Source organism: Phacochoerus africanus, chromosome 15 (genome assembly GCF_016906955.1).
Source record: "Phacochoerus africanus isolate WHEZ1 chromosome 15, ROS_Pafr_v1, whole genome shotgun sequence".
NCBI classification, from domain to species: Eukaryota; Metazoa; Chordata; class Mammalia; order Artiodactyla; family Suidae; genus Phacochoerus; species Phacochoerus africanus.
The window spans coordinates 102158530-102181545 of NC_062558.1; the positions used below are offsets into that span (position 1 = coordinate 102158530).

The 23016-nt window shown below is 33.4% G+C and overlaps 1 protein-coding gene across 6 annotated transcripts in view; it reads left to right on the plus strand.

Annotated features, from left to right (window-relative positions):
- KIF20B (kinesin family member 20B) overlaps positions 1-23016 on the plus strand; it is a 76096-nt gene that overhangs the window by 9338 nt on the left and 43742 nt on the right. For 4 of the 6 annotated variants that reach the window (XM_047761537.1, XM_047761536.1, XM_047761534.1 and 1 more), the window contains exons 3-18: positions 3761-3847; positions 3950-4066; positions 4534-4672; positions 6330-6514; positions 8542-8578; positions 9046-9273; positions 10121-10232; positions 11401-11472; positions 11563-11709; positions 12393-12555; positions 13068-13355; positions 16160-16299; positions 16576-16714; positions 18034-18142; positions 19007-19059; positions 20405-20524. In XM_047761537.1, coding sequence (XP_047617493.1) covers positions 3761-3847; positions 3950-4066; positions 4534-4672; positions 6330-6514; positions 8542-8578; positions 9046-9273; positions 10121-10232; positions 11401-11472; positions 11563-11709; positions 12393-12555; positions 13068-13355; positions 16160-16299; positions 16576-16714; positions 18034-18142; positions 19007-19059; positions 20405-20524 — 2136 coding nt within the window. Of the gene's footprint in view, positions 1-3760; positions 3848-3949; positions 4067-4533; positions 4673-6329; positions 6515-8541; positions 8579-9045; positions 9274-10120; positions 10233-11400; positions 11473-11562; positions 11710-12392; positions 12556-13067; positions 13356-16159; positions 16300-16575; positions 16715-17913; positions 18143-19006; positions 19060-20404; positions 20525-23016 lie in introns of all 6 variants that reach the window. The other 2 variants (XM_047761533.1, XM_047761532.1) reach the window with 1 other exon arrangement.

Genomic DNA, 23016 nt, shown 5'->3' on the forward strand with positions numbered 1-23016 from the left:
TGCTGAGCCACGATAGGAACACCTTTGTTGAAGAGACTGTCTGCTCCATTGTGTTGCCTTTGCTTCTTTGTCAGATAGCCACTATATTCATGTGGGTCTATTTCTGGGCTCTCTTCTGTCCCATTGATTCTGTTCTTTGACCAGTACAACACTTTCTTGATTGCTGTAGCTTTATAGTATTTATTGCAGTATTATCAGTCTTCTGACTTTGTTCTTCTAATTTTATATTAGCTGTTCTGGGTAGTCTTTATTTTTAGTCATTCTGATAGGTATGTGTTTGTATCAAATTGATACTTGCATTTCCCTAATGACTGAAGATGCTGAATACATTTTCAAGTGCTTATTTGCCTTTTATATATCCTTGGAGAAATGTCACTTTAAATCTCTTGCCCACTAAAAAAATTTCTTACTTAATTTTAAGTGTTCTTTATATTTTCCAGATACATCTGTATATCACATATATTCCTTGCAAATATTTTTCCTGCAGCTTGTTTTTTCATCCCTTAAGTGTTTTTGGAAGAGAAGTTTTTAGTTTTGAGGAAGTCCATTTTACCAGTTTGTTCTGTATTGTGCTGTATGTCATAGCTAAGAAAGTTTTGCCTGACTCAAGGCCACAGATACCTTCTTCTGTGTTTTCTTTAAGAAGTTTTACAGTTTTAGTTTTACATTTAGGTCTGTTATCCATTCTCAATTAGTTTCTTATACAATGTGAATTGTGTATTCAAATTCTTTTTTTTTTTTTTTTTTTTTTTTGCATATAGATAGCCAGTTGTTCTGGCACAATTTGTTGAAAAAGCTATCCTTTCTGTACTGCATTTCCATTGTACCTTTGTCATAAATCATGCCCTTCGATGTGGGGGTTTATTTTCGATTACTCTATGTATATTGTTTCATTGATCTATTTGTCTGTCTGAAAATACTCAACTGTTTTGATACATGTAGCTTTAAAATAAGTGTTGAAATTTATCCTTTTTCATAGTTGTTTTGAGTATTCTAGGTACTTTGCATTTCTTTGTGAGGTGGTGTTTTTCTTTTTTTAAGGGCTGCATCCGTTGGTTATGGAGGTTCCCAGGCTACGGGTCTAATCAGAGCTGTAGCCTACCAGCCTACACCACAGCTACAGTAACGCCAGATCTGAGCCGCATCTGTGAGCTACACCACAGCTCATGGCAACTTCAGATTCTTAACCCACTGAGTGAGGCTAGGGATCGAACCTGTGTCCTCGTGGATGCTAGTGAGATTTGTTTCCACTAAACCATGACAGGAATTCCCTTTATGTGAGTTTTTAAATGAACTTGTTAGTTGCTACCGAAAAAAGCCTCCTGGGATTTTGATTGCAATTGTATTGAATCTGTAGATCAGTTTTGGAAGAATTGGCATAATAACAACATTGAGTCTACCAATAATGAACCCAGTGTATATCTGTTTATTTGGTCTCCTTTAATTTCTCTGACCATTGTTTTTTCCTTTTCAGTGTATAGGCGTGTTACATCTTTTGTAAGATTTTTCTCCAAGTATTTCATAATTTTTGAGGTTATTGCAAATGCTATTGCTTTAAAAAATCAATTTCTGTTTCTTCCAAGCATTTAGAAAAACAATTGATTTCGCATATTGATCTTTTATTATGCTACGTTGCCAAACTCATTTAATAGTAATGGAAACTTTTTTGAAGATGTTGTCAGATTTTTATGAGTAGATGCTCATGTTGTCTGAGTAAAGATGATTTTATTTCTACCTTCCCATTCTGGATGCTTTTCATTTTTATTTTCCTTTCCTTTTCTTTTTCTTCTTTTTCTCCACCTCCCTCTCCTCCTCCATCTTCCCCTCCTCCTTTCCCCATCCCTCCCCCCATCTGATTTCTTTGGCTAAAACCTCTAGAACCTTTTGTATAGCATTGATGAGAAGTGGTAAGGGCAGAAATCCCTGTGTTGTTACTCACCTTGCTGCTCATCTGTGATTCAGTTTTTCATCATTAAGTAAGATGCTAGATATAGGTTTCTCTTAAGTGCTCTTTATCAGATTAGGGAAATTCCCTTCTATTCCAGTTTGCTGAGAATTCTTATTAGGAATGGATGTTGAATACATATATCAAATTTATGTCATCATTCAAATGCCTTTTTTGAGACATCTATTAGAGATAAAAGTTTCCTCTTGGAGTTCCTGCTGTGGCACAGTAAGTTAAGAACCTGACTGCAGTAGCTCAGGTTACTTTGGGGGCACAGGTTCAATCTCTGGCCTGGAGCAATGGGTTAAACGACCCAGCATTGCTGCAGCTGGTGTAGATTCAATCCCTGATTCAGATTCAATCCCTGGCCCAGGAATCCCTGCCATGGGTGCAGGCATTAAAAAGAGAATTTATTCTTTTAATGTGTTTAATTATCCTAATTAATTTTTGAATGCTAAATTGACCTTGCATTCCTGGGATTAAGTCATTTTTGGTTAGGATGTACTATCCTTTTTGTATATTAGCTAACATGTTTTTCTCTTTTATTTGGTCACTCCACGGTATATGGAGTTCCTAGGCCAGGGATCAGAGCTGAGGCCGAGTTGCAGCCTAAGCCGCAGCTGTGGCAACACTGGGTCCTTAACCCACCGTGCCAGGCCAGGGATTTAACCTGCATCCTAGTGCTCCCAAGACACTGCTGATCCTATTGCACCACAGTGGCAACTTCAGATAATATTTTGTTAGGGGATTTTTGTCTCTATCTCAATTAGGAATGCTGTTCTGTAATTTTTTTCTGAGGATATCTTTGTCAGGTTGTGGTATCAGGTTATGTCAACCTCAAAATTAGTTGAAAAGTGTTCTCTCTTCCTTTATTTTCTTAAAGAGTTTGTATATAGTTTGTGTGATTATATTCTGAAGTGTTAGAGAGAAATTGCCAATGAATTACTAGGGCTTGGAGTTTTTTGGTGGGGTTATTTTGTTTGAAGGTAAATTGTTTCTTTGAAGGTAAGTTTCTTTAATACATATAGGGTTATTCAAACATTCTACTTCTTGTGTCTTTTTTGGTGAGTAGTGTTTTCAAGTAATTGTTTCAAATTATTTTTTAAAAATGAACTAAGTTCATTTCCTCCAAAGAATCACTAAAGAGAATGCTATGTAGCAAAAAAAAAATAAATGCATGACAGAATTGAGCATTTCTGTTAATAGATCATTCTGGTTACTTGTGGTATATTCTATACATCTATATCACAAATGATTTAGAGCCCTATTGTTTGTATTAGTAAGGTTAGTATTTTCAGAAAAGAAACATATTGTAAGCTTCAAATATAAATATTAAAAGGCAGAGGAAATTGAATCTTTTGTGGTTTTTTTTTAAACAGCTTTGTTTTTCTTTAAATATATAATAAGGTTAAAAACATGAGTCACTGCTTAGAGGTTTTGTATAATCTCATACTGTTTTATAGCAATCAGCCAATTTAAAGAAATAATCTCTGCAAAGCCGTATTTTGTATTTTTAAAATATTTTCTGGGAATTCCCATTGTGGCTCAGCAGAAACAAATACGACTAGCATCCATGAAAACGAAGGTTTGATCCCTGGCCTCACTCAGTGAGTTAAGGATCTGAAATTGCTGTGAGCTGTGGTGTAGGTCACAGATGCAGCTCAGATCTTGCATTGCTATGGCTGTGATGTAGGCCAGCGGCTACAGCTCTGATTTGACCCCCTAGCTTGGGAACCTCCAATATGCTGTGCTGTAGGTGCACCCCTAAAAAGACAATAAATAAATAAATAAGTAAAATATTTTCTCCTTTTTAAGGCAAATAGTTTGGAATCCAAAGATTATCTCCAGGTTTGTCTTCGAATACGACCATTCACACAGTCAGAAAAAGAACAGGAATCTGAGGTTCGTGTTGAATTTGATTGCTTCCTAATATTTTACTTTCATTAAATGGGCAAAATACTGTTTATATTTATTATTGTGGGTTTTTATTTATTTGTGTTGTAGGGCTGTGTGTATATTCTGGATTCACAGACTGTTGTGCTGAAGGATCCTCAAAGTGTCCTTGGTCGATTAAGTGAGAAAAGCTCTGGGCAGATGGCACAGACATTCAGTTTTTCCAAGGTAGGTACCCATGTGAAACTAAAGATTTTTAAGGTAAAGGGACTTGGCTTAGGCTAAATTAATACCTAATTATGTATAATGAGCTATATACATCCTGTGGTTGTGGAACAGATTTTAGGTATTGGTATTTTTTTCTCAATGGTAGAACTCAAATTTCAGATGTATAAATACGTAATTGAAAATGAGTAAATCGTTGTAGAGTTCTTATATTCTTTTGGGGGGTTGGGGTGATATTCTTTTCAAAATCTAGATGGAAAGTTATTATCTGGATCAGATTTCTATCTTGAAAACTTTTTGACAGTAAAACTATCAAGTGCATTTGTGGGAATTAGGGATATTGCAACTATTTTAAGAATGAACCTTGTAAAACGGGTCTTTTAAAATTTAAAAACATGAGAAGGTAGAACTCTTTGTGAATGTTTACTTGAATTTTCTAAAAAGACTTGTTTTAAAAAATGCTTATTTAGGTTTTTGGCCCTGAAACTACACAGAAGGAATTCTTCCAGGGTTGCATTTTGCAGCCAGTTAAAGACCTCCTGAAAGGACAAAGTCGGCTGATTTTTACTTACGGGCTAACTAATTCAGGAAAAACTTATACATTTCAAGGTAAATGGTTTTATTTTTGCTAGAAAAGAAAAAAAAGGCACTAATATTTACTCATTTTCAAAATATTTGTTTGTAGCTGTGTTTTCATTACCTAGCACATTGCTCCATTTTTAATTTGTAATAGCATATTGAATGTGTATTGCCAATGGCTTTTTTTTTTTTCTTTTTAGGGCCCCACCTGCGGCATATGGAAGTTCCCAGGCTAGGGGTCAAATTGGAGCTGCATCTGCTGGCCTACACCACAGCCACAGCAACGCCAGATCCTTAATCCACCGAGCGAGGCCGGGATCAAACTGCATCCTCATGGATACTAGTCAGGTTCATAACCTATTGAACCACAATGGGAACTCCTTTCAATAGCTTTTAATTCAGATTGACTTAATTGTGAAACTGCCCTATGATAAAGGATTAAACAATGATAAAAATTCAGAAAAAGGATTGACATGACATAGGGAAATAAGCATGGATAACCAGGGAAACACTTTATATTTTACTTTTATACTTTTTGATAATGGATAACAGCCAATCTTTTTTCAAAAATTTTTATTATTTATTTATTATTAAAGTGTAGTTTATTTACAATGTTTCATCAGGTTGCGTTATACAACAAAGTGATCTAATTACACATACTTCCCTTGCTGTACAGTAGGATTCCATTGCCCATCCATTCCAGATATAACAGTTTGCATCCCCAAAATGTCTCTCCCTCCCACCGTCTCCCCTTTTCCCACCCTGGGAACCCCAAGTCTGCTCTTCTTGGCCATACTCTCTTTCTGTTTTCTGTCTGTTATTTTTAGATGGGATCATCTGTTCCATATTTTACATTCCACAAATAAGTGATATCATATGGTATTTGTCTTTTTCTTTCTGGCTTAGTTCACTTAGTAAGTCTCTGGCTCCATACATGTTGCTGCAAATGGCATTAGGCTTTTTTTAATGTCTGAGTAATATTCCATTGTATATATGTACCACATCTTCTTAATCCATTCATCTGTCAATGGACATTTAGGTTGTTTCCATGTCTTGGCTATTGTGAATAGTGCTGCTGTGAACATAGGTGTGCGTGTATCTTTTTCAGTGACAGTTTTGTCTGGATATATGCACAGCAGTGGAATTGCTGGATCATATGATAGCTGTATATTTAGTTTCCTCAGGTACCTTCATGCTGTTTTCCATAGGATTGTGCCAATTTACATTCCCCCCCAACAGTGGAGGAGGGTACCTTTTTCTCTGCACCCTCTTTGGCATTTATTATTTGTTGTCTTGTTAATGAAGGCCATTCTCACTGGTGTGAGGTGGTACCTCATTGTAGTTTTGATTTGCATTTCTCTAATAATTAGTGATGCTGAGCATTTTTTCACATGCCTGTTGGTCATCTAAATGTCTTCTTTGGAGAAATGTCTATTTAGGTCTTCTGCCCATTTTTCATTTGGGTTTTGTTTTGTTTTGTTTTTTGAGTTGCAGGAGTTGTTTGTATGTTTTGGAGATTAGGCCCTTGTCTGTAGGAAAACTCAGTAATCTTTCAACTTCTCCCACTTTTGTCTCAGATTTTTTTTATTCATGCCTGTTGTTTGTATAAAAGGGGCCTTGGTAGTTCAAGAATGTTTTTTCTTTCCTAATTGTCTCAGAGAGTATAAAACAAAAATTCTTTACATAGGCACAGAAGAAAATATTGGCATTCTGCCTCGAACTTTGAATGTGTTATTTGATAGTCTTCAGGAAAGACTCTATACAAAGATGAACCTTAAACCACATAGATCCAGAGAATACTTACGGTTATCACCAGAGCAAGAGAAAGAAGAAGTCACTAGCAAAAGTGCATTGCTTCGGCAAATTAAAGAGGTATGGGGGTATTTTAATATGTAAAATATATGTAATTATGACCTTTTATTAGCTCTTTAGTTGGTTTCCCTGTATTGGAATGTTTTGTGGTGGTCACGGTCATCTTTTCCTTTTGAGAAAATAGTAAAAACTTTCTTGAAGACATCTTGCATTTTGTATTATACAAACAGCAGAAATGTTTAAACAATGTAAATGTAAATGGTTCTGAAATCTTTTTTGGTTGTTATAGAAACAGCAGCTTTCAATATAATGTTTTAAAATTCTTTTTTTAATTATAAAAGTAATATGTAGACACAAAATCTAAACAAGAGGATGTGAAAAATAAAAAGTGAAAATTTCCAATAATTCCATTCCTGAAGAGCAAACCACTATTAACCACTATTAACATATCCTTTTCGATCTTTTTCTTTCTATACAAAAAAAAAAATCTATGTACAGAGCTTTCCATATATGTCTTTATATATACACATAAACATAGTCATATATATAGTTGCATATGTCTTCATATCTTTGTATGTAGAATATAATCTTTTTAAAAACTAAAATGAGATTTTCTATACAGATATTCTATAATTTGCTCTTTCATCTAACATATCTTAAATCTCTTACTGCCTTAATTCACATGTCTGTTAGGTTATGGTTTTTTTTTTCCCCTTCCTCTTTCTTTTTAATAGTTTTTTAAGAAAATTTTTTTATAAAGTTATACTTGTCTGTTTATTCCTCCTGTGCTTTTTGGGTTTTGTGGTATGTGTTCAGATATTTATTCTATTTAAGGTTGTTAAAAACTATTAACAGTCATTATAAACATATTCAAAACACTGATGGGGATTTATTTTTTTTTTAAAGAAATTTAGAAATTAGGGCTTCAAGGTAATGTTGCTTAGTGGAGAGCAAAATTCAAAGTCTGTGATTATGGCCTCTGTAAATAAAATAGTGCTTTAACAGAAATTATGGAGGTTGGTGGATAATTGAATAGATAATTCATAGAGTAAGTTAAAGTCATTAATAATGAAAAAAAATTCCCTAACAAGTTATCTAGATAAACAACATATTATTTTCCCTTCGAATTATTAACATGTTAAAAAAATGAGATGCACTTTTTTTTTTTTGGCTTTTTGCCATTTCTTGGGCTGCTCCTGCGGCATATGGAGGTTCCCAGGCTAGGGGTCTAATCGGAGCTGTAGCCGCCGGCCTACGCCAGAGCCACAGCAACGCGGGATCCGAGCCACGTCTGCAACCTACACCACATCTCAGGGCAACGCCGGGTTGTTAACCCACTGAGCAAGGGCAGGGACCAAACCCGCAACCTCGTGGTTCCTAGTTGGATTCGTTAACCACTGCGCCACAACGGGAACTCCGAGATGGAATTTTTAAAATAGTTTCTTTTTATTGAGTTATAGTTGATGAACAATATCACATGCGTTTCAGGTTTACAACATGAGATACACATCTTCACTTTGATGTATTGATTGTAAAATGCATTTCTTCAGAGCAATTTGTCAATACTATATTAAGAGTGAGAACTTAAAAAACTATTCATATCTCTTCATTCACCAATTCAGATTTAGGTATATAGGCTAAGGGAAAAACAATTAGATTACAGAAGAGAAAAATAATATGTTAAGGTGTTTATCCTCATATTATTTATCCTCATATTATTTAATTAAGTTGTTTCATATCTGTTCAGTTATGCAGCCACCAAATGTTTACAAATGGTTTTTAATTATAGAGAGGAAAAGCTTATAACGCAGTAAGTGTGGGGAAGAGAATAAAAATAAATATAATGAAATATTAATAGTTGTTGCCTCTGAGTGGCAGGAATTATATATAATGATATTCTTTTTTATGTTTTCCGTGGTTTTTCAAGTTTCCTATCATAAGAATATTTTTTAACTAGGAAAAAAAATCAGTAGAGGTCGTTGAATTGAGTAGATGAAAGGCTGGTGTCTTATTTGGATAGGTAAGTAGCTATTTAACCTTAGCTAAAAATGTTTTTTAACTTAAATAAAAAAATCTTTGTTTTTCAGGTTGTTGTACATAATGACAGTTATGATACTCTTTATGGTAAGGTTTTCTTTTCATTTACTTTTAAAATATTATTTGAAAAACTTAATTTTTGAATCACTTCTGGGGATTTAAGTTTTTTGATGACATAGTCAGTAACACTTGGAAAATGGTACATAACTCTATGAAATACCAGTCACTGTAAAGTTGTTTGAAATTAATATCACCACTCTCTCTTTCACTGGTTAACTTTCATGCTGAATTCAAGAGACACTGTTTTTTCTTTGTCCTTTATAATTTAATTGCATTTTGATTTATTAGCATATTTGCAATAAAGAAAAATAAGCCAAATTTTGGTTAATACAAATATTTATATCTGCTTTGGTCCAAAAAGTTTTTAACATTGCTGGCCATAAGGTTAAGGTTATTTAGTTTTTCAAGTCCAGGAGTCTTGATCTGTCCTGTTGTCCAGTTTTTAATTGATTGCTTAATTTTGTAATTATCTTTTTTGTTGTTGTTTTTTGTAGGAAATTTAACAAACTCTTTGAATGTCCCAGAGTTTGAAGAATCCATGAAAGATTGTGAACATGCTAGCTTGAATATGGATAATAATATAAAATTTTCTGTGTGGGTTTCTTTCTTTGAGATTTACAATGAATGTATTTATGATTTGTTTGTTCCGATATCATCTAAGTTCCAAAAGAGAAAGATGCTACGCCTTTCCCAAGATGTAAAGGGCTATTCTTTTATAAAAGGTATGCTAATGAGTATTTTTTTTACTTTACTGCTCTAAAGTTTCTTTCTAGGCTTTGTTACAGGAAAGGAAACTGGACATTGAAAATTTTTTTTGCTAATTATTAACATCAAAATAATAAAAGTGGTTTGTGATTTGAAAGTATGTTTTTGTATGTTAATTAAATCTGAATGTAAAGTGTCTAGTATTGTCTTTGCTTGAGTATTATTAATTTGGAATTTAGGGGATGGGAAAAGCTATGTTATATTTACATTATTCTGTTGCATTGTAAAAGTCCCAACTTAGGAACTAGGTAAATGTTTCTGTTCCACAGTGTTTGCCTAGCCTTTTAAAAATTACTTTCCTACAGTAGGAAATACATGTTAATAACATCATGTATATGTATATATACAATTAAAAAGCTTCATTAATTATACTTACCATTACTACAAGGAATGCACTTTGGTGTTTTGTATATTCTTTTCATTTTTAAAAATGCTAGTTATGACAATAAATTTGATTTTATGTCTCACTAAAGAATTGCAATCTGTAATATGTCATAGCTAGGTTATTTTCTTGGTTTAATCTAATTCTAAGGAATCTTACCTGGTTTTAATTTTCCTTCTGGCAAATTCTTAAAAACATTTACTTCTGTGTTTATACAACTTAAATACTAGAAAATCATGAAAATATCCTCTTGTGTATGTTTCTAGTGAAGTATGGAATAGCTGAATTGCCTAGGGTCTGTTATAAGAAATATTTTGTTATATGTCTTTGGGAAACAGATTATAAATCTTCAAAAAGATTACATTAGGCAACAAGTGCTGTGTTTTTAATATGTTGATATGTACCCTCTTTATTTTTTAAAGATCTACAGTGGATTCAAGTATCTGATTCCAAAGAAGCTTATAGACTTTTAAAACTAGGAATAAAGCACCAGAGTGTTGCCTTCACAAAACTAAACAATGCTTCTAGTAGAAGGTAAGGAGTAAACCCTATGGTATGGGCCTGCGGCACTCAGTGTTCTCTGCTAATTTAAATACAGTTTATTTAAGATTAAAGTGGGAGTTCCCGTCGTGGTGCAGTGGTTAACAAATCCGACTAGGAACCATGAGGTTGCGGGTTCGGTCCCTGCCCTTGCTCAGTGGGTTAAGGATCCGGCGTTGCCGTGAGCTGTGGTGTAGGTTACAGACGCGGCTCGGATCCCGCGTTGCTGTGGCTGTGGCGGAGGCTGGTGGCTACAGCTCTGATTCAACCCCTAGCCTGGGAACCTCCATATGCCGCGGGAGCGGCCCAAGAAATAGCAACAACAACAACAACAACAACAAGACAAAAAAAAAAAAAGATTAAAGTGGACAGTTCTCTGATATGTTAAATGAACTCATAGGCATGATAACATTCTGTAAACTGAAGAGCACTAAACACATAAAATTACTAGGTCCATTTCTTGTTCTAATATAAGATTTATTAATTTGTATTCAGTCTGAGGTATTTGTATTCTTTCTTTAGATGACTATCTAAGCCCAATATTTTAAGTTACCTGTAATGGGGACTTTTCTCTGTGTTTTTCCTACTTAGCGTCGTGAACTCAGACATGGTATGCAAACTGGTCAAATCTCAAGGGATTAAGGAAGGATGTTTTAAATGGAAGGGATTGGGGATGAGAGACAAAAAGAAATAAGACAGGTTTTCTCTTAAGGGGGAAAAAGCCTTGTTCCTATGTATGGCATGAGGATAATATATGATCCAGATAAGCCTGTATTTAAGCCAAATGTATGCTGTAGTTTAGGTATATATTGAAAGTTGATTAGCTGTACACAATAACCTTTTAACTAGTAATACCATGTTTGTAAGCAAATTGGACTTTGTTATAAGTAGTTCTGTTAATAGAGGTTGGAATGTTAAGAGGAGCATGTTTAAAGGTTTTGGTGCTAAGTGGAAGAAAGATGAGATACTTGGTTTTAGGCAGTCAGGTGTATAGGTAGGTGACAGCGGAGTACTGAATTGAAATCTCTGGCAACTTGTTGGGGAATGCAGAGCTGGAGTTATGGCTAGTATTAGGATATAAATAGATGTTGATTTAGATGCTTGCCTCTTCTTTTTAATATAGAAATTAAAAATGAATGATAATATTTGATCTTTCTTTTAGTCACAGCATATTCACCATTAGAATATTACAGATTGAAGATTCTGAAATGCCTCGTGTAATGCGAGTCAGTGAGTAAGTTGAGTATTCTTAAAAGTGTAATTATTTTGAGTTGTTTTGTTTTGAAGAATTTTAAGTTAAAAAAATTTTTTTTGGTTAATTTAGATTGTCTTTATGTGATCTTGCTGGTTCAGAACGAAGCATGAAGACACAGAATGAAGGTGAACGGTTAAGAGAGACTGGGAATATCAATACTTCTTTATTGACTCTGGGAAAGTGTATCAATGTTTTGAAGAACAGTGAAAAGTCAAAGTAAGAGTTTCTGAATGTGTTAATAGCATGTTAAGTATAATAATATTCAGATTTTCTGCTTTGCTGATTTTAGAAAGTTCTCTTGTTTTTAATTGGCTTCTTTTGCAATGACTATGTATAGATTGTGATTAAAATAATTAGAGATCTTGGATTAAAAAAAATGATGGAAATAAAAAACAATGTCAGTCAATGCCAGTGGCTCATTCAAGTAAACATAGTATTTCCCATAGCACATATATGTCAACAGACACCTTAGATAATAACCTTCTAATGATGCTGGTTTAGCATTTAAAACCATGTTATTCATACTAACTCATTGTGTTCTAGATGTGGTAGACTTCTGCATTAATTAGCATTTTAGGCTGAGTGAATTGTAAATCAGCCTTTAATATTTCTAGTTCAGATGTATTTACAGCATAATTGCTCTATGTTAGAGAACACAGCCTGGTTCAATGTGGCTTTCTTTACCACTAGTTTTGTCTAGTGGGTTATTGTTAATATTAGTGTTATTAATAGAAACAACATGAATAAACAAAAATTTACAATTAGTCCTTGACAGTGACAATTCACTAACCTAGAATTTGAGTCCATGATAGCTAGATTATTTCTTTGTAAAATTTATCAGCATCCTGAGTTCATGAGATTTGTTTTAACTTACAATTTTTTTAAATATTTCTCCACAGGTTTCAACAACATGTGCCTTTCCGGGAAAGTAAACTGACCCACTATTTTCAGAGTTTTTTTAATGGTAAAGGGAAAATATGTATGATTGTCAACATCAGCCAGTGTTTTTTTGCCTATGATGAGACACTCAATGTGTTGAAGTTCTCAGCCATTGCACAAAAAGTAAATATAATTGAATTTCTGCAGAATTTTTTAAGCTTATTAGAATATTGATGATTTTTTTTCTTGGAGTAGATAAAATATTTTCCATTTATAGCTGTAAACTTAAAAAATAATTGAAAATTAAAAATTTAGTATTTGATCAAGTAGTAGCACATGGGAAAAGACTGAAAGTTACCCCTGCTTAAGAGTAAAATGACCTCAGTAACAAATAAACTTACCCATTATAAGTAGCAAGTATTCTTGGAACGAACTGTCTGCTCTGCCATCTGTCTGGTTATTTGGTGGCTAATCAGGAAGTCCCCAGCTGGGAATAGGACTAAGAACTTAAGTTCTTACTAAAGGGAAAAAGTAAATTTACCTGATAAATGTATAATTTTCTTTTTATCAAATGTTTATTTAAAGCTTACAAATTCCTCCTTGTATATTTGTTTGCATAGTTTTTTTTTTAATTCTCCAGTTGTCATTTGACTTAAATTTTTCTGTTTTAAAAGTTACATTAAATATTTTAACAGGTTTATGTTCCAGACATTTTAAATTCCTCTCAAGAGAAGTCATTTGGACCTGTCAAATCTCAAGATGTATCACTAGACATTAATAATTCAGATAATAAGGTAGTAAATGAAAAAAGATCCACAATTTCATGGGAAAGTAGTCTAGAAGATGTGGCGGAAGACGAAGATTTGGTTGAGGATCTAGAAAAGGCTGAAGAAAAGCAAAATGTGGAAACTGAATTCACTGATGAAGAGCTGGATAAAACACTAGAGGAAGATAAAGCTTTCATTAGCCGTGAGGAGAAGAGAGTAAGTATTAAGAACTCCTACTTCTAAAATTGGCTTGTTATTATTCTAAAGTTAGGGTAAATAATTCTTAGGGCTCTCTCTCCCATTATTTTTCAACCATACACTAAATTTATCTTTCATCTTTATGTTTTGAAAATTTTCAAATCTGCAGAGAGGATAATACAATGAATACCCATTTGTACTTCACTGGGGTTTGCCAGTTGTTAACATTTTACCATATTTAATTTTCTTTCTGTGAGGGTTTGAATATACATTTTTTTGCCTATGTCATTTGAAAGTAAGATATGAATGTAATGACACCTTACAACTAACTATTTCAGCGTATGTTTCCCAAGGATGTGGACATTTTCCTCATGCTCAAAAGACCATTTTCATATTGATCTCCTGAAAACTGGTTTATATATAATGTCGATTAAACTAAAATGTTAGAGGAATTCCCTGGTGGCTCAGCGGGTTAAGGTTCTGGCATTGTCGCTGTTGTGGCTCTGGTCGCAACTATGGTGCAGATTTGATCCTTGGCTCAGGGAACTTCCATATGCCATAGGTACAGGAAAAAAAAAAAAGTTAGTAGAATTTCTGAGTTTACTTTATTTTTTTAAATTTTTAAAAATTTTTTTGGTCTTTTTTTGCTATTTCTTGGGCCGCTCCCTAGGCATATGGAGGTTCCCAGGCTAGGGGTCCAATCGGAGCTGTAGCCACCGGCCTACGCCAGAGCCACAGCAAAGCAGGTTCCGAGCCGCGTCTGCAACCTACACCACAGCTCACGGCAACGCCGGATGGTGAACCCACTGAGCAAGGGCAGGGACCGAACCCGCAACCTCATGGTTCCTAGTCGGATTCGTTAACCACTGCGCTAAGACGGGAACTCCCTTACTTATTTTTTTTTAAATTTTTAAATTTTTTCTTGTCTTTTCTTGGGCTGCACCCAAGGCATATGGAGGTTCCCAGGCTAGGGGTCTAATCGGAGCTGTAGCTGCCAGCCTACCCCAGAGCCACAGCAACTCGGGTTCTGAGCTGCATCTGTGACCTACACCACAGTTCACGACCTACACCACAGTTCACCGCCGGATCTTTAGCCTACTGAGCAAGGCTGGGTATCGAACCGGTAACCTCATAGTTCCTGGTCGGATTCCTTAACCATTGAACCACGGACGGGGTCTCCAGAATTTCTGAATTTATTAGGAAAAATAATGTGATGGTTTACAAAGGGTGAATGTATATCTTATAACTTTAACAAGCTACTTTAAAATCGAAGTTTCATCAAAGTTTTTTCTAATGCTTTTAAAAGTGAAAATGATTAGGCTTTGCCTGCTTTACATTGTTAACATTTTAATTAGAGGATTGTGAGTATTAAAGATCATTATGGCATATATTGATATTAGCTTATTTATAATTATAATTCATTTAACTGGAATTACCAACCAGAATTTTCCACCAAAAACTTTATCACATGCTAACAATGATGGAAAACTTAATTGTTGAGAATTTCCTGAGATAGTCCCATATTTGTGCAGATTTCTCTAAGTTCCCCACATTTCTTCTTCAATAGTTATTTACTATTTATTGTTTCAAACAGTGGGAAAGCCTGTGGTTTTTTAAAATTATAAAAGTATTATATAATCATGGTGGAATCTAGAAAGAGAAAAAGGAAAAAAATTAAATATAAGTATCTAATCTACTGCTCATGCTAGGAGGTTTTTACTTTACCTAACAGTATTATAACCTGAAACTTTAATCAAAAACCTTTAAAAACAATATCATACTCTTTTCTGAATGCTGTAATTTATTTTATTACATGTCTACACTGGCTATGATGTCAAGTTTTAATTGCCTTTTTTTTTGGTTTGTTTTTTTAAGTTTTATTGGCGTATAGTTAATTTACAAGGCTGTGATAGTTTCTGCTGTACAGCAAAGTGACCCAGTCATACTATGCTAGATTTCTTTTAACTGAATTTGTCACGGCAGCTGAATGGAGATCCTATGTGTTTCAAAATGTTTGTTACTTTTAACGCAGTTACTCTCATCTTATTTCTAATTGTCTCTCTGAGGAAACTTTTTATTTTTTATTATTATTATTTTTTTTAACTACCAGCTTACATATTTTTTTGGAAGTTGCTTTTTTATTTTTTTGTTTTTACTTTTTTGTTATACTTGATTTACAATGTTCTGTCAATTTCTGCTTTACAGCTCAAGTTTTAATTGCTTTATTTTCATTTTTCATATTATTAATTATTATATGTACTTTCAAAGACTGTAGGGTTGTTGCTCACATTTGAATAGTTATGAAAGCCCAATAGGATAAGTTTATGTAACATCTCTCTTTGACATTTTGGAAAGTGTTTGGAGGTTCTTAATACTACTCTATATAAACACTTCAGCTTTATATTTTGACAGTCTGATTTTAAGCTCAACCTTCAGCATTACCACACACCTGGTCCTTACATTCCCTACCTATGAAACATGGATGCTGCTACCAAGCTTACAGAAGGTTGTGTGGATTAAGTGAAATAAAATAAGAACTCCCAGAGTAGTTCCTGGTAGAAAATAGATGCCCAAATTTTCCTTTCTCTTTTTTCTTTGTGTAGCTAGACAGTGAATTACTTTGTTTTTAAAATGTGGAAGGCCTACTAAATATTTCAGGTTAGTGAATCTCTGCAAATACATAATTTTCAGTGAAAATATTATCTCTTTTAAAAGGAATGCATAATTATAATTTAAATGAAAAAAGTTTTATTTTTGAAAACTTGTATATATTTCTTGGGATATATTGTTTTTTAACTAGAATTTTAATATTTATATTTTAGAAACTTTTAGATTTAATAGAAGACTTGAAGAAAAAACTAATAAGTGAAAGAAAAGAAAAGTTAACGTTGGAATTTAAAATTCGTGAAGAAGTTACACAGGAGTTTACTCAATATTTGGCTCAAAGGGAAGCTGACTTTAAGTACGTTTTTTTGTTCGTGTCCTAGTATTGAGAATTTTATTTACTTGTTAAAATGGGTTTTTTGCTTTTTATTTTTTAGAGGGTGACTTCTGAATTCTGTCCATTATACAGGCTTGAAAATAAGGCTTTACTAATCCCCATGGTGATTGTTAATTAAACATGAGTGATTATTTAAATTGATTTTTAATTTATAATCTACTTAATCTTAGAAATTTAAAATAAAACTCAAAGTAGTGCTGTTTCTGTTTCTTAATGGGATTAATTTCTGTTATGAAGGGAAACTCTCCTTCAGGAACGAGAGATACTAGAAGAAAATGCTGAATGTCGTTTGGCAATCTTCAAGGATTTGGTTGGTAAATGCGACACTCAAGAAGAACCAAAGAATGAAGATGATGCCATGAAGGTTGAAACTGAAGTATGTTAATTGAAATATTAAGTCCATCAGGTTTTGTTACCAGGATTTAGTGTACCACATCAAAGATGAGAAACATTAATATACTTTAGAATTAAAAATCTTAATGTGCAGCTTTATTATAATTAAGGATACTTTATTAGGAACGTAAGCACAGATAGTTTAAATATAGCTATTGAATTTGGAAAAATATGTATCTTATATTTCTATCTCAGTTTGGCATTGTTTCAGTCTTTGTATTGATTGTAGGTAGATTCCTTTTTGTCTGATTATGGGCTACCCCTCTCAAATTGATCTTAAGGAATTTTAAATGGCTGAGGGACCTAAAGGGTCATTTAGTTGTGTTCTGATTAAAACTAAAACATTTTGGAGTTCCCGTCATGGCACAATGGTTAACGAATCCAACTAGGAACCACGAGGTTGCGGTTCGATCCCTGGCCTTGCTCAGTGGGTGAAGGATTTGGCATTGCCGTGAGGTGTGGTGTAGGTTGCAGACATGGCTCAGATCCCTCATTGCTATGGCTCTGGCGCAGGCCAGCGGCTACAGCTCCGATTAGACCGCTAACCTGGGAACCTCCATATGGCATGGGTATGGCCCTTAAAAAAAAAAAAGACAAAAAAAATTATTAAAACAAAAAACATTTGTATATAGAAAGATCTCTCTTGGCTTAGCTGACTGACCGGTTCATACTGTTAAGTCAACATTATTCTTTTCTGCTGCTTCTGCTGAGCAGAAATTGATGGCATCATTTTGGAATGGTTGTTTTGCCTTTTAATTACTCAGTTTGGGGTCTGGGATGGTGATGTCTAGGCTCTTGCTGTCAAACCATCTTTTTGTGTCCCTGACATAGTTGGGGATTTGGTCTGAATTGTGAAAATGGGCATTTCTTTCCTCAGCTGGCCCAACAAAGCCTTTAAAGACTTATTATATAACAAAGTGTATCTGAACTAGGTAAGCATAATTGTTCTATAATGACTTATTACAGTTTGACATTGTTTTTGTGGAGAAATATAAAACAGAAAATGAGTGATGGAGCACAACTTTTTCATAATCAGAGATACTTCTAGATAATTTATTTTAAAAATTTCAAGCTGTGAGTTTTTTTGCTGCTTGTTCTTAAAACTGTCTAAATCAGATAGTACAACACTGAAATAGTGAAAGCCACTGTTAACGTTAGGTATGTGGTTTTTGCTATTTTTAGGAAAGACATAATTATGTAGGAATTGAAGATATTATTGATTCTCTTCAAGATGATGTCACTGATATTAAGAAACAGGCTGAAATTGCTCACTTATATATTGCATCTCTTGCTGACCCCCAGGAAGCTATTGCTTGTTTAGAAATAAAGTTAAATCAAGTTAAAGCTGAATTAGCTAAAACCAAAGAAGAATTAATTGAAACCCAGGAAGAGTTAAAAAAGAGAGAAAATGGTAAGTAGATTTATTTTACCTCTATTTTGATGTTATAAATGCATAAAAAGATAGTTGGTAAGTATGAGGTTTATGCAGTTTATTTACCATAGTGGCCAGAAAATGACCAAGGCCACATACTTAATATTTTGCCACTTGTATGAGTTTACAATATTTTATTAATCAAAAGTAATTTTTTGCCTTTTTTTTATACTTTTAGACCAGTATTATTAGAAAATAGACTTCTCAAAAAAAAAAAAAAAAAACCAACCTAAGTACAGCTTTATCAGCAAATTAAGAAGTCTCATAAGAAATTGTAGTGCTGTAGACTTTGTTCCTGTTTTCCTTCTGAACACTTCCAATGTGGTAGATTCTCCTCTGGGTTGTAAGTTTGAGATGGAGTGACTCCTGTGGAGTGGTCTTAAATCTGCTAGATTAGTGCTTCATAATAGCTCTTGAGGGCATTTTGTTATATATAGGATTGTTTGTCACATCTGGGTTTGAAGTTTGGATGAAATACTTTCCCCTTTCTGTGTGAAACAAGAAGGGTGGGAAATAGCTGGTATGTGGTGCCTCATTGTGAAGTGAATTAGAAAGGGACTAGCTACTTCTCTTCTGACGTTATACTGGAATATTTTTTTTTTAACTATTGAGCATACGTCCATTCATTTTTATCCTGAGTTTTGGAAGTGACTTTTTCAGAAACATTACTCTCTGGTGGTAGAATTTGTAGCTGAGTGCCACAGTAGATTCTAGTGTTGTTAAAATTCTTTTTCCTGAGTAGAACAATAAAGTGTCTACCATGACAGCTTATGTTTCATGATTATGCAATGCTATATTTTTTAGATGCTTAGATATTTATTTTTAATATTCTTACTTTTTCAGAATCAAAAACTAATGTAAACTCATTGGTTCAAGAGCTTGATAAATCTAATAAGGTAATTCTTTTCAGCTTTATTTTGTCTTGTTAAGGAACTTAGTAAAATAAGCAGCATGAATTATGACTAGGTATATCTATTTTAAAAATAAAAAGTAATAAATGAACATGATAAAAGAAATTGACAAGTATAAGTGTCTTCACCTTTATACCTCTTTCCAAAGATGGCCACTGGAAAGTTTCTTCAGTCTTTCCAGAAAAGATGTATGTGTGTATATATATATATTTAGAACACACACACATACCTTTTAACAGATTTTAACAAATAGTATTGTAGTTCTGTGTTTTGCTTTCTTCCCTTAGAAGATGTCTTAAAGATAATTCTGTGGCGGCATGTACATATCTATGATTCTTTTACCAGGTGCATATATTGATTAGATATATTTACATGGTATTTATTTTGTCAGAAGTTACTGAGTGTTTTAAAATTTAATAAATGACCTGAGTACTGTGCAGCATCGGAATCCTAAAAATCTCTAGCACTTTGTACTTTTAGATTAGATAATTTAATAGTTGTAAATGGATTTGACATTAATAGATCTAAATATAAAATTGCAGGTATACATAGAGGTGAAATGAATTTAAAGTTCTAAACTTAATATTTTTCCTGACCTTTTCTGGCATGGGGCTTCTTATCTTAACCTACATTTTTCCTTCTAAAGAACTGAATATTTTAAGATATGACCAAATATAAATAATTCAGGATCTTGATATCTAATATTCAGCACTTAAAAAGTAACCAAAATAAGTACTAAGTGCAAGACATTATAGCTACTGTTTAGACAATTCCTGATCTTTTCTTTTTTTCTAGTTATAAAAATAGCTGCTAGTTGTAAAGATTCATCAGTATTAAACTTTGTGAAATAGAAAGTACAGTAGTCCTCCATAATGTTTCTCTTCAAAAACAAAACGAATCCCACTTGTGGGTAGATCTTGGAGACTTTTATATATGTCCATTTTTATAGAATACTTACTATGAACTCTTTGCCTATACTTATTAAATCTCAGAACAACCTTATGATATAGTTATTTTTTATTTTTATGGAGACATTAATTAACTTTCCTTGAGTCACACAACTAGAAGTTAGAGAAACTGTATTCAAATCCAAACCATCTGACTCCTGATTCCTCTTATCCAATATGATACATTGCTTCTCTTTTGTATATAAATATTATTTTTAAATGAAAATAAGGTCATGCTATGCAAAGTCTGTTAGTACTTTTTTTGCATAATCTTAAAATCTTAAAATTTTAAATCTTAAAATTCAAAATCTAAATTGCATCATATTTGCAGTCTAGCTATCCCAAAGCACATCCACTAAACTTTGTTTTTTTCTTTCCCAAAGAAAATAATTATGCAGAATCAAAGAATTCAAGAGTTGATGGATAAAACTGATCAAAAAGAGGATACTATCAACAAATTTCAGAACCTAAAATTTCATATGGAAAACACATTTAAAGGCAGTGTAAGAATTTAACTTTATTCACCTGTAAATTACCTTAAAAAGCCCATGTTTGCTTTGAAATAATTTAAAATAGCTTATACAGTTGAGACTTACTTACAAAGAATGTTGAATTTCTTATGCCTGGCATTGAGTTCAGTTTGTTATTGTGCAAATTCTGAAATTTTGAGAACTTGGAAGAGGGCACCTTGACCTTCTTGTATGTAATAGCCTACCAACTAAGCTGATGGTGCCTTGCATATAAGAGGGACAAGACTGTGTAGCCCTTAGAAGTTTAAGCCTCAGCAAATTGGATTGGGAGCTCTGAAGTGAAAGAAACTTAGATGTGTTCAAAAATCCACAGCTCAAAAAGAGCCTTATATCTGTGTAGCTCTGTCTCTATACATATGTATATCTCTATAGAACTAGAAATGAATTTCAGTGTAGTTAGGTTTTCTGAAGCTTGTTTTTATTTATTTATGTATTTATTTTTGGTTTTGGGGCCATACCTGTGGCATATGGAAATTCCCAGGCTAGAGGTCATGAAACTTATTTTTATTATATACAATTTTCTAATGTTTATATTTTTAATAGTAAGGATATTTGCTTTTAAAAATTATGTTATTTACTATGGCATATAAAGCCTTTAAGAATTTTAAAACAGCCTTTTATAAATAGAAATTTAGGTAATTTCACATTCAGGTAGTTGACTGTAGGATGAACAGACTTTTTTTTTCATTTTTACATTTATTTTTTATTTTTTTCTTTTTCAGCCATACCCGCAGCATATGGAAGTTTAATCCTTTTTTTAAACAACGGTTTTTTGATTTTTCTCATATGTTTTTTATTGCAGGTGCTTTCAAATTATTTTTTGATATAGGAATGGTAAAATATATATTAATAACATGTTGAACAGATTAGTAGCTAAAATTCTCTGCTTTTGTATGTCTTTTCTCTAAGAGAGGCAAGAGTGGTGTAGTATGTAGTCCCTGTTTACCTGCAGTTTCATTTTCTGTAGGTTGACCATGGTACAAAAGTATTAAATGAAAAATGCTGGCAATAATTCATGAGTTTTAAATTGTTCACATGATGAAATCTTGTGCTGTATTGCTCCATCTTGCCTGGGACGTGAATCATCCCTTTGTCCAGCATATCCCACCTATTAGTCACTTTGTAGGTATCTTGCTATCAGGTTGGCTACTGTGGTAGCACAGTGCCTGTGTTCAGGTAACCCTTATTTTACTTAATGGCCCCAAAGTGCAAGAGTGCTGATGCTGACAATTTGGATATGCCAAAGAGAAGCCGTAAAGCACTTCATTTAAAAGTAAAGGTAGAAGTTCCTAACTTAATAAGGAAAGAAAAAAAAAATCACATGCTGAGGTTGCTAAGATCCATGGTAAGAATGAATCTTCTTTTTGTGAAAGTGTGAAGAAAGAAAAAATTTGTGCTAGTTTTGTCGTCCCACATCAAAGTGCAAAAATGATGACCATGGCACATAAGTGCTTAAAATGGAAAAGGCATTAAATTTGTACAGTAAGATATTTTGAGAGCAAGAGAGACTGCATTCACATAACTCTTATTATGGTATATTGTTATAATTGCTTTATTGTTATTAATCTTTTACTGTGCTTAATTTATAAATTAAACTTTGTCATAGATATGTACAGGAAAAAACATTAGTACATACAGGGTTCAGTGCTATCCATGGTTTCAGGCATCCACTGGATCCTGGAATGCATTCTCTTCAGATAAGGGGGGAATACCTTATTATAAAATTAATGATGGTTGATCCTCCTTTGTAGTTTGGCAGTTAAGATCCAATACCTACCAAGTTTCTCTGCATAATCTCAATGTTAGATGGGCTTTTGATACTACAGGGGTAAAATAAGGAGCATTCTCAAGAGAAAATTAGCTCATCCTCCATATAAACTCTTGTAGCAGACCTTTCTTTTGGTATTTATTACATGCATTTTTCATTCTATCTGACTTTTCTGTCAATTCTGTTTGATGCATTATATGTTAATTAACTAACAATAATCAGCTGCTTAGAATTAATGTTAATATAATTATTAACTAATTATATTGATAATGTAATTAATTGTATACGACTTATAATGACGTATGTTGTTAGGTATCTTCATCAGATCTGTTATATGCATTATTCAGTCCAACTTTCTGAACTAGGAGAAATACCCTTTGTCATGAGGTAGAGAGTAAGGAGGAGAAGTATAGAATGATGTATTTTAGTCAAGAAACACTGAGATTCTACTGTGTGGCAGGTATTGTGCTAGAGTCTTGGAATTTTCCAGTAAGAGAGAAACAAAATTAATATAATTATAATGAAATGTGCAGGAGTAGTCAATATGGACAAGAAGCTGAGAATAGGTAGAGCCTTAGAGAATATTTTCTGGAAATGAAAATGATTAAGGTGAATCGTAAATGGTGAGTAAAATTTAGCCAGTTGGAAGGCAGGAGAGCTAACAGTTGGTGGGTGTGGGGGATAAGAATTTATAAAG